At 55.6% G+C, this 15,335-nt stretch overlaps 1 protein-coding gene across 1 annotated transcript in view; it reads right to left on the minus strand.

Annotated features, from left to right (window-relative positions):
* LOC135326923 (olfactory receptor 14C36-like) overlaps positions 1-15,099 on the minus strand; it is a gene marked incomplete at its 3' end in the record, with an annotated part of 38,098 nt that extends 22,999 nt beyond the window's left edge. Inside the window, exon 1 of the mRNA XM_064504563.1 lies at positions 15,021-15,099. Within this exon, the coding sequence (XP_064360633.1) occupies positions 15,021-15,099 (79 nt within the window). The remainder of the gene's footprint in view (positions 1-15,020) is intronic.
* Between the last annotated feature and the right edge of the window lie 236 nt (positions 15,100-15,335).

The following is a 15,335-nucleotide window of genomic DNA, read 5'->3' on the forward strand; positions in this document are numbered from 1 at the left end:
GTTTCAGCTACGTCCCTTCCCTCCTCAGGCAGCCGTTAGCAAACACAGGATGTCACCCAGACTGCTGTGTCCTCTTCTCCTTCCTACAAGGTCTCCACTGGCTCATCACCTGCTCCAAGGCAAAGGTCTCTGCACTCCAGCCACCCCTTTGCACAGAGCACACCTGCACCTCCTCGCCACCCCAGCAACCATGTCCATCCCCCTGGAGAGCTAAACTACTGCTGGGCACCAAGTGACCATAATGCTCCTGAGGTATGGTGATCACCAACCCCATAGTCACAAGAGGACGGCTCTCCGGTTCCAGGGTTATTTCTTTGTGTGGAAATTGCAGATCCAACCCTGCACTCCCGGGCATGGCTCACATGGGGAGGCAGGCTTGGGGGTGCAGCTGTTGCACTCTAAGCACATGCGGCCGCTCCATGGATTCCCCTTGGAAACAAGCATATGGGATGGAGCCACGGCGTGGGTGGTCCTTGAGGCAGGCAGTTGCCTGATGAATGTTTTTGCTCCAACCCCTGAGAATACCAGAAGAGGACAATCTGTGCAGCTGGTCTTTGAGCAGCCTGTTCATTTGCTCTGTCAATCCTGCCCTTTGCAGATGGCAGGGTATGTGACATGTCCAGGCTATTCCCCGCTCTCCAGACCAATTCCGAACATCACTGCCTGGAAAGTGAGTGCCCTGATCACTTTGGATTTCCATTGGGGAACCACATAACCCAATCAAGACTTCTAATGCCTTAACGGTGTGAGCCTGGGTGGCTGTGGTGCAGGCGTGGGTGTACATAGACCAGAGCAGGTATCTACAGCGGTCAGGACATATCTGTGCCGCTGGCTCTCTGCTAACGGTCCAATGCAGTCAATTTGCCACTCCTCGCTAGGCTTCTGTCCTCTGCAGATATATCCCTTATTGGTCCACAAGCGCTGTGGAGCTAAGCAGGTGCAACGGGGGGCAATGCTGCCAGGACCCTGCTTGTGCCACTGGCTGCTCCCCCTCTGTACATACTGCTGGTGGGGCAGTGGGTGTCGGGGATCCCCCTTGCGCTCTCCTGGGACCCTGGGGCAGAGCCCCCATCCTGCTGAGCTCCTCTCTAGTAAAATAAACTGCCTCTGCCCCATCATCCCACAGCCTGAACAGCCACTCTAACAGCCCTTCACAGGGCGGCTGCCTGCAGCGCCCCTGCACATCCTGCAGCTCTGATGCTTTAAAATCGCCAGTAGTTGTGGTCCCTTGTAGATTGGCTGCATTTGGTCCAGTGAGCAGCTGCTTTGCCACCGGCCGGGCAGCTGCCTCCTCCTCCTGCTTTGTCTGACTCCGAGCTGGGTGGCTTATCAGGGTCCCAGACATTGACATCCCAAGTTTCTGGATCCCAATCCACTTTTCTCACCAGTGTCCACACTGCCAGGGACGGACATCTCACCGACACCCCCGTCGCTGCCAGTGATTTGCAATGTGGGTAGACAAAAGAGCACACCAGTGCTCCAGCTTCTCGGCTCAATCCATGATTGCAGTTGAAACCTCCTGGGTCAATTGGTGAGCCTCCTTAGCAGCGTTGAGATCACTTTCCAACTGCCCATTTTGCTGGCGCTGCATCAGTAACGCCTTGTCCAGGGTGTGGAGAGCAGTCAGGAGGATCCACCCCAGATCACTCATCGCCTTTCACACTGCCAGCCCTGTTTTTTCCAGCTGGAGCTTGGAAACCAGTTCCAGGAGCCGCTCTGGGGATACCTCCGGCTCACTCTCTAGCTCTGACCATGCAGTGGGGTGACTCACCCCGCCAGCCTGTGAGCCATGGGTAACCACCAACCTGTAGCGGCCACCCAGGAATATGGCTCCCTGCCTCCCCCATGTCCTTTTGCCTCCAAAGAGGCATCTCCACACTGGTCTCCTGCCAACTACACCAAATGTGACCTCAAGGCGGGCAAGAGAGGGTTGGATACCAGCAGAGAGAGACACTCAAGGTTCATAAGGGGTTATACAGGATGGATTTAATAAAGGACTTACGCTCCAAGCTGCGTGTGGAGCCCCAGGAACTGGACGGAGAGGTCACTGGCAGGAGGCTGCTGGAAGCATGGGTCGGACGCATGGGTTGGACGCTCAGGTGGGGCTCAACTCGTTGTATCCTAAGGTCCCCTTAAATCTACCAGAACTATTTCCTTATCTCAGCTGCGCTAACCTTGAGAAACTACTGTCCGGGAAGCAGTTAGATGTTGTTGACAAAAGGGAATATGCGTGCCTGGCCATGATGGGAATTTGGTGAGTGTATAGTTTCACACGCTGGGCCTGCTGCCACGTACTCTGCCAGTCCCTGACTACTCGCCAGGTCTTCCACAGGTGTTCTCACTACAGTGGGGAATGGCCAGTGCTGGAAATGGTTGATACAAGGGGCTGGGTTTGTGAGGAGTTTCCTGGGACAGCTTCTGCTCTCAGTTCATGCAACAACAAACTGGGCTGGACCTTTGGTCTTTGGATCTTTGGATCATTGTTTGAGGCCCCCCACAAGATGAGGATGGCCTATAGGCCCAGCAGACAGCCTCAGGATCTCCTCCACATGCTCCCTGCCAGCCCTGCAGAGGACTCTGGGAGGGGGCTCATCCTGCCGGAACTCACGGCAGGATGTCCAGTCCTCCAACTAGTCACAGAGCCTTGTCTGGGTGTGACTTTTGGGGTAAGGACCAGTGCACAGGGTGGGGGGTGAGTGTCGCAAGGACATGTGGGGACAGCAGCAAACTGATGTAGCTCCTGGGTCCTGCTTCCTTCAACGCAAGCTCCCACAAGGAGCTGTCCCCATCAGGAGGGACAATGGCACAATCAATGAGCTGGGAGGGTGGGGAGCATTAATCCTTCTGCAGCCACTTCCCAGGCCATGTGGAGGCCAGGACAGCAAGGGCTTCTGGCTCCGCACTGTGAGCTCGCTTTAGTGTACCCACACTCTGAATGTTGTCTTGGATTAAATGTCAGCATTTTTCTCTCCAAGACGCTTTCAAGCCCAGTTCCGCTGCCTTCTTATCTCTCCCAATCCCTCCTCTGATCTCGCTGGCCATTCCCATACCCCCTCCCCTTTTCTCTAAGGCCTTGAGTGGTGATGCTGCTCTGCAGAGCAAGTGGGCTGTGGGGCCACAGGACCATGGGGTGACTCTGTACTGGCTGTGCTGGTCATGATGGGAGGCAGATGCAACCAAATGGGGATCGCAGCTTCTCATCCCTCCAAGGGACTGCACATGTGGCAGGTGCTTGGAGGGACTATGGAACATTTCCAAGGGTGCTTGTAGTGTCCGTGTGCACCTCTAGATTCTGGCCCTGGCATTTGACAGAGGGTGACCTGAATCACTCTCCAGTCTCCCTTCTCCGTGACAGCTGGGTCCTCACTGCCTCTCCTGGAATTGCAGAGGCCTCCTTTGCCCACGAATATCTGGGTTTAGCACTTTACCCTTAGGTGACTCGACGTTGGAGGATCTCTCCCTTTGTGAGGCCCCCCTCACTGCCCACCCCAGGCACACGCTGTCCCAGGAGATCCCCTGTGCTCTCCTGGCAGCTCCAGCTTCCCCTCCAGAAGGACAGGCATCTGACACTGGGCCCTAACACGTGGGACAGCTCTGGGTATGTAAATTTGTGACCATTCATCCCCTCCACTGTCACTGGACACCGATGGGTGAGTCCTAAATCCAGCCCTTGATCACTAAGAGATCATTACATGATTATGAGCCTTTTGCTCCTGAACCCATGGAGAACTCTGCACAGTAGGCCATTCTGGGGTGCAACTCCTTGGGCCTATTCTTGACACCACCTTTGGAAGAAGAGCCAACTTTCAAGCACTGCACCAGGAAGAACCTACTTTATTGCAGAGATCCTGTGAGGGAGTCAGCTCTGACCCAGTGTTACACACAATTTTATATGGGCACCAGATGAGACGGAGCAGTCTCAGTGAAGGTGGAATGAACCCAAGAATTGTGTAGCAACATGATTGCAATTACTACTAATAATACTAACAATAGTAATAATAAAAAGAAAAAACAATGCTTAGTCCTGGTACAGGATATCGTGGGAGTCATTTGTAGAGAGAAATGGCAATGTTACCACTGCTGAAAAATGTCCATGCAATCACTTTCCTCAGGGCATCCTGGAGCTCCTTGTTCCTCATGCTGTAGATGAGGGGGTTCACTGCTGGAGGCACCACCGAGTACAGAACAGCCACCACCAGATCCAGAGCTGGCGAGGAGATGGAGGGGGGCTTCAGGTAGGCAAATGTGCCTGTGCTGAGAAACTGGGAGACCATGGCCAGGTGCGGGAGGCACATGGAAAAGGCTTTGTGCCGGCCCTGCTCAGAGGGGATCCTCAGCACAGCAGTGAAGATCTGCACGTAGGACACCACAATGAAAATGAAACAGGCAAAGACTAAACAGGCACTAACCACAATGAGCCCTACTTCCCTGAGGTAGGAGTCTGAGCAGGAGAGCTTGAGGATCTGGGGAACTTCGCAGAAGAACTGGTCCACCACATTGCCTTGGCAGAGTGGTATTGAAAAGGTGTTCGCAGTGTGCAGCACAGCATTGAGAAAACCAGTGCCCCAAGCGGCTGCTGCCACTTTGACACAAGCTCTGCTGTCCATGAGGGTCCCATAGTGCAGGGGTCTGCAGATGGCAACATAGCGGTCATAGGCCATGACTGTGAGGAGACAATACTCTGCTGAACATAAGAAAAAGAAGAAAAAGACCTGAGCAGCACACCCGAAGTAGGAAACGGCCCTGGTATCCCACAGGGAATTGGCCATGGATTTGGGGACAGTGGTGGAGATGGAGCCGAGGTCGAGGAGGGAGAGGTTGAGGAGGAAGAAGTACATGGGGGTGTGGATGTGGTGGTCACAGGCTACAGCTGTGATGATGAGGCTGTTGCCCAGGAGGGCAGCTAGGTAGATGCCCAGGAAGAGCGAGAAGTGCAGGAGTCACAGTTCCCGTGTGTCTGCAAATGCCAGGAGGAGGAACTCCCTGAGGGAGCTGCTGTTGGACATTTGCTCCTTTAGGGCACAGGGGGACTGTCTGAGGAAGAAGAGACATTGACAAGTTAGGACAGACTTCTCTGAGCAAAGCTTTCTCATAACCTCCCCCCAGAAAGCACTCATTACCTCTCCCCATCTCAGCAGCACCGTTGCTGAGCTCCATGGCTTAAGCTCTGGTTTGTGCTGGCTGAGTTTGCCATGATCTGCCCATGGGCTCCAGGGGAGTCAGCCCTGACCTACAGCACTGTGTACATGAGAACAGGGGTGACTGAAATGTTATATTCCCAGTTCCAGTCAGATTTAATCCACTCATAATGTAGACGAGCTTTTCAGCTTCTTCCCTCCCACTTCTAAGTAATGTGGGTCCATTAATAGATTTAGGGCTTTTTTCGTTTCTTTAGCTGATCCTGTAACACCAGAGGAGGATTCCTGGAGGTAGAACTCCTCAGCATTGCTGTTGCACTCAGAGGAACCAGCTGTGATTCCGGAGAGCCAAAAGGATTCACTCTGGCTTTAGTGCAAAGGGAGGAGAGCTGGCCTGTCCAGCTGCCTTGTTCCCAGCTGCCCTGTGCTCGCACCTCGGAGGTGGAGGGCAGTTGCACTCGTGTTACTCAAAAAAGAAACAACATCACAGAGAGCAGAGGAATCCACTTCCAAAGTGCCCATCAGCACTCTTCTTGAGGGTGTGTGAAGCAGGTCTCAGCCCTCCCCTTCTCGCCAGCAACACCTCAGGCTCCTTCCAGCTGCCCACATCCAGCCACCCAGCAGCATGTCCATGGCCTCAGTGTCTAGGTGGCTTCTCCCTGGGGCACCTAGATAACAGCCAGCTGCAATGGGAGAGCTGGGCCCTTCTGGAGGGCAGCTGCAGCCCAGCCAGACACCCCAGGGAAATGGCAGAATGTCCTAAGGATGGGGTGTCCTGACGAGAGAGCTGGCTCATTCCAGCCCCCCCCCACTGCATTGCCCAGAGCCCCACAGGCCAGAGGGGCACTTGGGCACCTCACTGTCAAGGACACGTCTGCATGGCAGGACCCGCAGGGTCAGTGTTGTCTGAACTGCATCAGAAACCCCCCTGCCCAGAGAGTCCAAGCAGAAGGACAAGGGCAGCATGGGCAGGTGGGAAACATGGAGCAATACCATGACATTTGTGCCCAGGGAGGCAGGGACAGGCAGGCACAGAGGGGCACTCAGGAGTGTCTCCTCTCCTGCATGTCCAGCTGCCCAGGAAACGACCCCTGCCCTGGACCCCACAGCCTTGAGAGCAGAGGGATGTGCTGGCTGGCAGAGCAGAGGAGGTGCTGGAGTTGATGGTTTCCTCTCACACTTTGAGCATGACTCTGCTGCCTGGAGCCGTCCCTGCGGGCAGCTGTTTCTCTGTCCCCACGTCTCTGCCCTGTCAGTGCTCACAGACCCCATCCCACCCGCTGGGTGCTCAGCTCTGCCCTGCAGAAACCTCCCGGGGGCAGGACACTGCCCAGGGCACCTCTGTGGTTGCAGGTGCTCCGGAGCAGGGGAGACAAACCTTCCTGAGGCTGGAAAGGTGCTGCTGGCTCTGTCTGTAGGCTTCAGGGTGGAGGAAGGCATTTGCTGAGTGCTTCCCACAACTGTTCCTCCCTCAGTGTCACCGTTTTGGAGCCTCCACCCCCTGCCTAAACCTGACAGATCCATTCCCATTTCCCCCCACCCAAAGAGAGTAAAACTGAAAGCACAGAGTCATGACAGCTCCTTCCATGTACCCCCTGCCTTGACTTTCTTTCTGAAAAGGCCCCTCCAGAAATGTTCTCAGGGTGAGCTGGAGCTGTGAGCAGCCCAGACCCACGCAGCACCCTCTCAGCAGGAGAAGAAACCTGCCCTGATGGGGTGTCTCTTCCCACCCAGAGCTTCTCCTCACAGCACCATGGGGAGGTCCTGGCACAGGCTGAGTGCTGACCCTGGCAGGCAGCAGAGTCACTGCCCTGCACACAGCACCCTGGGGCACAGGGATGCTGCTCTGAATTACAGCCCTGGTGCACACCCCGGCTTCACACCCCTGCAGCGTCCCTGGGAGAAGGCAGCAGCATGCCCTGTCCCTGTGACGGTGTGGCTGGGAATCCCTGCTCTGAAGCATCTCCTGCTCCACACAAGAGGGACTGAGATTCCCAACCTGACAGACCCTGTCAGCCATGGGATGTGGTAGCTTCAGAGGACCTCTCAGGGTATCTCACCTGCACTGCCCTGCAGCCAGAGACTTCCTATATTAGGAGCTGTGAAGATTTCTCCTCCAGTGAGCTCTCAGCTGTCCTCCCACTCCTGACTGTCCTTAACTTCTTTCTGTCTCACTCATCTTGCTCATCTTCCTTGTCTCGTCTTGGCACCTGCAGGCAGTGCCCGCAGCCCTGCTGCTCTTTGCAGAGGAGCTGCTCCTGCACGGAGCTGTCTCTCAGCAGTGCTGCCAGGTTGCCATGAGCTCCTTCCATCCCAGGAGCCTGGTCCCACTTGGGAATAGCTGCCCAGCTGAAGGCGTGACTTTATCTGTTCTTTGTACTCTCTCCACCTGGGAAATGTGCACTCAAGTAGACTGAAATAATCACTGATGGTCTCTCTCTAAACACTGAAGAGGCACTGATTCCAGCATTGCAATTTGTCTCTTCAAATGGATGATTATCTATGAGAGATGGAAATATCGCACTCTGGAAGCCCCTACTCCCATCTCTTCTCTAGGCAGGACAGGTAGAAAAGGAGCAATAAGGGAGGTCATTTACCCATGGTTCAGGAGTTGATTCAGATGAGTCAGTCTGGGCATCTTCTGCCAGCTTATGAGCCCCTGGGCTGGAGTGGGATTCAGCAAACTCCTGTGAACTCCACAAACACAGAGGAGGTGGGATTCCTCTTGCCCAAGCTGAAGTGAGCACAACAGAGGTGTCTGCACGGGAGCCCCTTGTCTAAGCTCCCATTGGAATCACTGGAGATGGAGGGTGGGAGTCAGTTGCTCACACACAAACAGCTGGTGACAACTGAAGAGACAGAGGTGGTGCAAGACATGTGCTAGTGTCTGCTTGCTCTGATGGAGCAACAGTGAGACCCACATCCTTCTAGAGCATCAGCTGGAGGACAGGTGGGGAATTTCCTTGACAATCTGAAAGGAACCTAGATGCCTACTACAACTAGAGCTCTACTCACTAGGAAGCTGAGGCTCATGCATCTCTCTACGCTGCAGACCACCGATGCAATTCAGTGCAGACACTTGACTTAATGACACAGGCAGGGCCATGTCAGATGTCCCATACCACTGCGTGTTTCTAGCAGGTGCCTCATGAGACCTAGAGGAAAACCATGCCCTTTTGGAGTGGCTGCTGGGCAAAAACCTCAGGCCCTCTCAGGTTTCCTACCTGTGCCCAAAATACTGAATCCAACAACCGCATTTAGGCAAAGCCCGTCTCATCTACATCCAAACGTTCTGCAGAAATGGGAGGCACATCACACCAAGGTCTCCATGCTAGTCTCTGCACTCTCAGACCCTTCTAGCTCTCCTCCCTCTGAACCTCTTCTCACCTCCTGATGATATGAAATGGGACTGTACTAATGATGATCACAGGCTCCCCAGGCCCAGAGACTTTCTGGTTGCACCTTGCCCTTCCTGGAGATTGGTTCACCTCTGTCACAGGCCCCAAGGTGCTGCAGAGTCAGCTCAGGCAGCAAGCCCCTCTCCTGCCATTCCTGCACAGCCCAGCTCTATATCTCTCTGGCCTTGGATACTACAGGATTTGCTCTCTTAGTGGGAACTTCATTTCACCATTACATTTGCTATGGATGCCAGCATGCCTCATGAAGTAACAGGTTTCCTCATGACTAATCTTGCAGCCATGAGAAACTTGGGGATTTGGCAACAAAAAACCTCATAAAGTCGTGCATCTGGATGGGCTGGGTCTTGATGGGCAGAAGAGTGACCCTGAGGAGAAGGGCCTGGACATCACAAGGGATGCCATATGAACCTGTGGTGTGTGCTCACCACAAATGTGGCCAGCTGCATATGAGGCTGCATTAGAAAACGAGTGGCTACCCAGACAAGGTGAATTATTATCCCCCTCGTCTCAGCACTGGTGTGGCCACATCTAGAATAGTGTGTCCCAGTGTGGGCTGCCCTGTGCTGGAGGAATGGGGAGGAACTGGAGAGGGTTCAGAGGAGATTTGCCAAGATGGCATCAGGGCCTAAAGGACAAGGCCTTTATGGGGAGGCTGAAGGACCTGGGCTTCTTCAGCCTGGTGAAGGGGAGGCTGAGGGCAGTAGAGTAGGAGCCTGTGACTGCTTGAAGGGTTGTTTCAGGGGTGATGGAGCTTTTCTTGGTAGTGGGAAGCAGCAAGAGAAGGGGAAAGAGCCACAAAGTGCAGCTTGAGAGGTTCAGCTGTGACATTAGGAAAAGGAAATGTCACTCATATGGTAGTGCTGTGGTGCCACAGGTCACCCAGAGGGAGCCTGTGATCAGTGCCTGGCTTCGTATTTCAAGGCAAAGCAAGTGAGGACAGAGAGACACCAGTAAAGGTAGGGAGATCCTGGGGTGAGAGCAAGGTAGGGAAGCAGGTTAGGTGTCTACAGGCTGTAGGGAAAGAGGCACAGGCATGGGACAGTGTAAGACAGCCTGTGGTGGAGACAACCAAGGGCACTGCCAAGGCTCAAAGCCTCCAAAGGCCTTTGCCCTCTTGGCTATGGCTGTTGTCTCTGTCACCGAGGCCTCTGACAAGATGCTGTTTCTTTAAAGCACTGTGGCCTCCTTGTCCATGGGGAGCCCAGGAGGTGCCATATCATTGTCCTGTGCTCAGCGTTGCACACCCCCACCCTTACGCTGCCCCCAGGAAGAGCCCTGAGAGTGATGTCTGAAAGGAGTCCCTAACCATCTAGCCACACTCCCGTTTCCTTCCCTGCACGGTAAATGAAGTGCTACTCCATTGAGGCGCCAATGGGATGAGGCTGACCTGACCCAATGCCAGGCCATTTTAGTGCACTTGTCTATGTCTAACGCAAGTGTCTGGACTTCCCTTTCTAGTCAAGGGAGAGAAATAGGTTGTCTCACTGAGAGATCTTGAGAGACTCCTCCTGGTGACCAGCTAATGCTCCAGAATGGTTCCCATAGATCCTGGGTCACATTTCCCAGCTCCATATGGGAACACAGCCACCCCAGGGCATCTCAGGCAGCAATAGCCTCTATCTGTGGCAAATGAATAAAGGCCTGAACACCGACTTCTAGTCATAAGGTAAAACCTATTAAAAAAAATAACTCTATGCAAGAACTGAAAAAAATCCTCATCTCCACAACTTTTATCAATTGGAATGGATTTTTTATTTCTTTTTTTATTGTATATATTTATTATATACGCATATATATATACACACTTGCAGTTATTCATTCCTGATTATTTCCTACCAGCACTCTGCATGGAGAAACTTTGTTCTGAGGAACTACGGTATTCAAACAGATGTATTTCCTCTCTCTTCCTCTGCCTCTCTGTCCTTTCTTCTGCATCTGCAGAGGATGGGGAGAGGCAGGCAAAAGGACGTGCCTGCAGTGTTGATTGTGAGGTCACTGCCACTGCAGCTGCCTGATTGGCCCTCAGCAGATGTGCTGGCCAGCAGGCAGTATGATGAGCACAAGCTCAGGGACAGAGCAGCCTCCTTGCACAATGCTGCTCTTTTTGGAGGGAAGGAGCCTGCTTTCTTTGGGCAGAGCAGGCTGCTGCTTTCCACCCCCATCCCCTCATCAACCTCCAGGTAGCGATTGGGGGACGGTGATTTTTTTTTTTAGTAATACAAAAGTTATGGGTACACTGTAGAACATTGGAGAGTCCTGAAGGCCTCCTGAGCCCAAAGTAGCCTCGGTTCCTTTCCTTCAGTGCCTTGGACAAGGAGCCCCTGTGAAGGGAAAAAGGGTGCAGAGGCTTTGACATGAGGCCCAAGCAAGGAGATAGCCCCAGACTGGAGCTCTGCTGAAATGCCAGCTGTCCTGGCATGCGTAGGCTCTGCTGCAGCAGCATTTCAGGCTCCGCGCTGGGTTCACAGAACACTGAGGGCTGGGTGCTACGGGCAACCTGGGCCTGGGCACAGCTTCACCCCTCACAGAGACAGCAGCTGTGAGACTTCCTCAGTTCTAGCTACGGAGACTCTGAGGCACTCAGACAAAGGCACTCAGGAGATGCTGGCATGTAGTATAAGGGTCTTGGACTCATCTTATATGCCACCACAACCTTCTAGGAAAAGGAGGGGGCACAACAGCATTTGCCGAGCAGGCTGCCAGTAACAGCATTTGTGGGACACGGAATTAGCAGCACAGCAGAGGTACCAGGAGGTGAACCCACACCTCAAGTCACCCATGGAAGCCTGGCACATTTATGGAAGCCTTTGCATCCATACGTAGCCTCATCTCATTCACTTCCAGCTGTTTTCACAGAGGGCTCACAATGTTGGCAGAGATGTTGACAGGTACAGTGACACACCCTGGCATCCTGCCTCCATCCTCACGTGCTCTAGGCCTGCACTGGGAACCTACATGAGTGGAGCAACCTAGAGAGAAAGAAAGAATCCGAGTGTTACTGTCAGTTCTTCTGGCCTTGCAGAGTCGCAACAGTCGGGGCAAATGTCTCTCCTCTCTGCTGGGCTGTATTTGTGAGAGCACAGCCAGCAGGGCCACCAAGGCGTTCTACCCCTCTTTTCGGCACAGGGGAGACCATGTCTGTATACCGGCTCCCATTTGGGCTCTCCCGTTCTGGAAAGGCACTAACACACAGGAGGGAATCCAGCACAGGGACACCAAGATGGTCCAGCCCAGACCATCGGGCATATAAGGAGAGGCTGGGAGAGCTGCGTTTGTTCAGCCTAGGCAAGAGAAGACCAAGGGGCATCTTCATGCTGTGCACAGCTACCTTACGGAGGGCACAGAGAAAACAGAGCTGGAATTTCTTGCAGGTGCATGGTAACAGCATGAGATGCAACAGGGACAATTTGGACTATGGGAAATTCTTCTTAGAGTTTCTTCTGTCTCTTCTTAGATTTTTCTCAATGAGGGTGGCCAAACTGTGGCACAGGGATCCAGAGAGGTTCTCAGATCTCCATCCTCAGAGATAATCAAAACTTCACTGGAAAAGGCCCCAGGATACCTCCTCTCCTGGGACCTGCCTTGAGCAGGACATTGGATCCCCACCTCCAGATGTCTCCCCCATTGCAGGCTCAAGGAATCTGCTGTTTTGAGACTCTTGCAAAGGGACCAGAGGTTTTGGAACTGTTGCCTCCACCACTGATCAAGGACAGGTGTCTCTGAGCCACCCATTGCCCTGAGAGGCCTGACTTCTGGTGAGGTGGCATCTGCCCTGTCTGCAAGGGTCTGGGGAGGCACAATGTGGAGAAATGGCTCTGACTGCTTTGATTAACCACCCATCTCTCAGATGGATGGGAATGGATTAGGGTCTGAGGTGGGAAGATGCAATGAGGGTCCAGCTTCAACAGAAAGCCTTCAAGGAGTGAGAAGAAAACTTTCTCCAGCAGAGTCAGTAAAATCCCAAAGACTCACGGAAGCATCAAGACCGTCAGAAACTGCAAGCCTGAACCTCAGCTGACAGAAACCACCAAACTGTGAGGATCCCTGGCTCGCACCAGGATGCTCCAAGGAGGGAACACGGTCACCAACAGTCCTCACCCAGGTCTCCCAGAAGGACTCCGTGATGGCAGGCTGGGCCCTGGGAGCAGAGCACTGCTCTCTCCAGACATCTCCTCCCGTGCTCAGCAGCAAAACACTGGGGCCACCACCCAGCTCCACCACAGGGCACCCCGCAGTGGGACACACTGCTATCCCAACAACTCACAGAGGGTTGGCAGCCAACACGCGCCTCTGCATCAGCAACACACAGGGCACAACACCATGCAGCAGACATGGCAGCAGATAGGGCACGCCCAAGTGCCCCAAAACACTGAAAGCCCAACTCTCCAGCCCCTCAATTCCCTTCTAGTCCTCCAAGGCCTTGCAACAGGCCCTGCCTCTGAACAGCCACTCACAGCCTGGGGCCTGCTCACTTCCCACCTCCAGGAAGCAGAGGAGAAGGGCTCTCACAGGGGCTGATCAGGCAGCTCTTGCCTCTCGCTTGTGCCTCAGCTTCTCTGAAAGCCTCTCAGAGCAACTCGGAAATGCCATTTTCAGAACAGAAGAGACCCCTGGGAAGGGCCCCTCGCGAGGACACCAGCAGCCTGCTCACACTTTGCCCAGCAGCTCCCAAACGCAGCTCTGAGCAGCACCTGGGGGCTGCGATGGCAGCAGCAGCTCCGGGAAAGGCTGGACAAGGGGTCTGCGACCCAGGGCAGGGGCAAAGCTTCCTGCCCCCAACCCCCCCCAGCCGCCCCGACCCAGCTGCTCGGGGGCAGCCGGCACGTCTGGCTCTCAGGGCAGCTGCCCCGGGGCCAGGACGCTTTGTCCCGTGCTCCCGGCCCCACCAGCCCCTGCTGCAGCTCCGGGAGGAAAGCAGCCCCGGGGCAGCACCACTGCCCCTGCTCCGGCGGGAGGGCACCCGCTGCCATCGGGATGCGCCCGCAGCCCCGCCAGCCCCGCTTGCACCCGCTCTCACCCGTCCCCTCGCTCCCGCTTTGCTCCCGCCCCGCTTCCAGGGCTGGGGTTTTCCACATGCTGCACTCCAATTGGCTCATAGAGCCACCAGTCAAACTCATCCCCACCTTCCTCCTCACACCAGCCAATAGGAGGCAGCACTGGGGCGTTGCTGGGGGAACGTTGCAGCCTCCTGCCTGGCAATCAGCTCTGCCCCTTCCTCCCCCCACACCTGCCGTGGGGCACCATGTTGTGGGCAGCAGCGGGGGGTGCGGCGGGGCACGGCGGGGCCTGGGGGCAGCCCGGCACCATGTGCCCGGGCAGTGCGGGGCCCTGGGGCTCGGCTGCTGTCCCGCAGGGTCTGGGCTCTGCCGCAGGGGCCCCGCAGGGCTCCTGGCTGCCCTGCGCCCGGGGGCTGTGCTGGGTGTGAGGGAGCAGCCCCAGGGCCAGTGCTGCTGCCAGCCCTGGTACCAGCACAGGGGCCCTGGGCATGGCCGGGGCACCGGAGCCCGTGGGGCAGGGCAGGGCCAGGCTGGGCCGGGCAGGGCCCTGTGTCCCCTGGGGCCTTGGCCCCCTGCCCATGGCAGCCCCGGGGCTCAGCAGCCCTTGCGCTGCGCCCGGCAGGGCTGGGCTATGGCCAGGCAGGGGCTGCTCTCTGCAGGGCCGGGCTGGGCCCCGGCACGTCCCTCCACAGGTCTGAGGAGCCACAGGGCCCCGGGGCAGCAGTTGGGGGCAGCGATAGGGAGAGCAGCTGTGGGCCTGCTGGTGGTGTAAGGCCTGGAGGAGGTCTGGTGTAGATGGCCCTGATGGACTCACCCCAGCACTGCCCATCACGGCTCAAAGAATGCTTGGGATCAACCAGGACTTGTGGGATGGCAATGTCACCCCCACCTGTTTCCAAGCTGCTCTCCCAAGCATACTTTCTTCTGGGTGCAGAGGTGTGACACCAATTTGCAGGAGGACAGGGGCTGTCACCACCTGAAAATGGCATCTCTGAGCCAGAACATGCTCTGCCAAGCTGCAGGCAGAAGAGGATCCATGGGGAAGAACAGAGGTTCTCCCAAACAAGTAGACTACTAGGATTTATTACAAGGTGAAGGATCCATTTCCAGCAAGGGTGTTTCCAGCAGGCTTTTGAGAGCCCCACAGAACTGCAGGCCACCCCAGCCTCTGGATTGCAGCACACCTTTCCTCTCAGAGCCAGATCCCAAAGGGGGACCCACTCCCAGGGAAACCTGGCCATAGATTGCCCCCACCCCCAGAGGATCCTAGAGGCTCAGGGCCAAGCCCCAGGCCCCAGGAGTCCTGGCTGCCACATTGTGCCCCCCAGCCAGTCAGGACTCTACAACAAGGCTCTCTTGGCAGCCCCCACCCTGTGCAGCCACCCCCACAGCCCAGGATCCACAGCCCTGTTTGCAGTTAACAGTCTCTGGGCGACCCCTCAGGAAGAAGCTCCAGAAACCCTTACCCTCAGTGGAGAGCCGCAGGACCACTCGGAACAAGGAACTGGGGTCTGGGCTGATGGTGGTGGTCCAGCAGTCCTCCATCTTGCTTGCCCCCGTGCCCTCAGCTCACCTCTCCAGATCAGGATGCTCTTCCCGTCTCATCACTGAAACCTCCTCTCCAACATGCCCCTGCTCCTCTTTCTGTTGGCAAGGGGCCCCAGCGCAGCTCTCATCTCCTCTCCTTGCTACGGAGTGCCTCCAAAGGGCAGCAGTGGAGAGTGCACAAGTGGTGCCCAGCAGCAGTCGGGTCCTGCAGGGAAGTGAGGGCACTGCTGTGG

Source organism: Dromaius novaehollandiae, unplaced genomic scaffold (assembly GCF_036370855.1).
Source record: "Dromaius novaehollandiae isolate bDroNov1 unplaced genomic scaffold, bDroNov1.hap1 HAP1_SCAFFOLD_41, whole genome shotgun sequence".
NCBI classification, from domain to species: Eukaryota; Metazoa; Chordata; class Aves; order Casuariiformes; family Dromaiidae; genus Dromaius; species Dromaius novaehollandiae.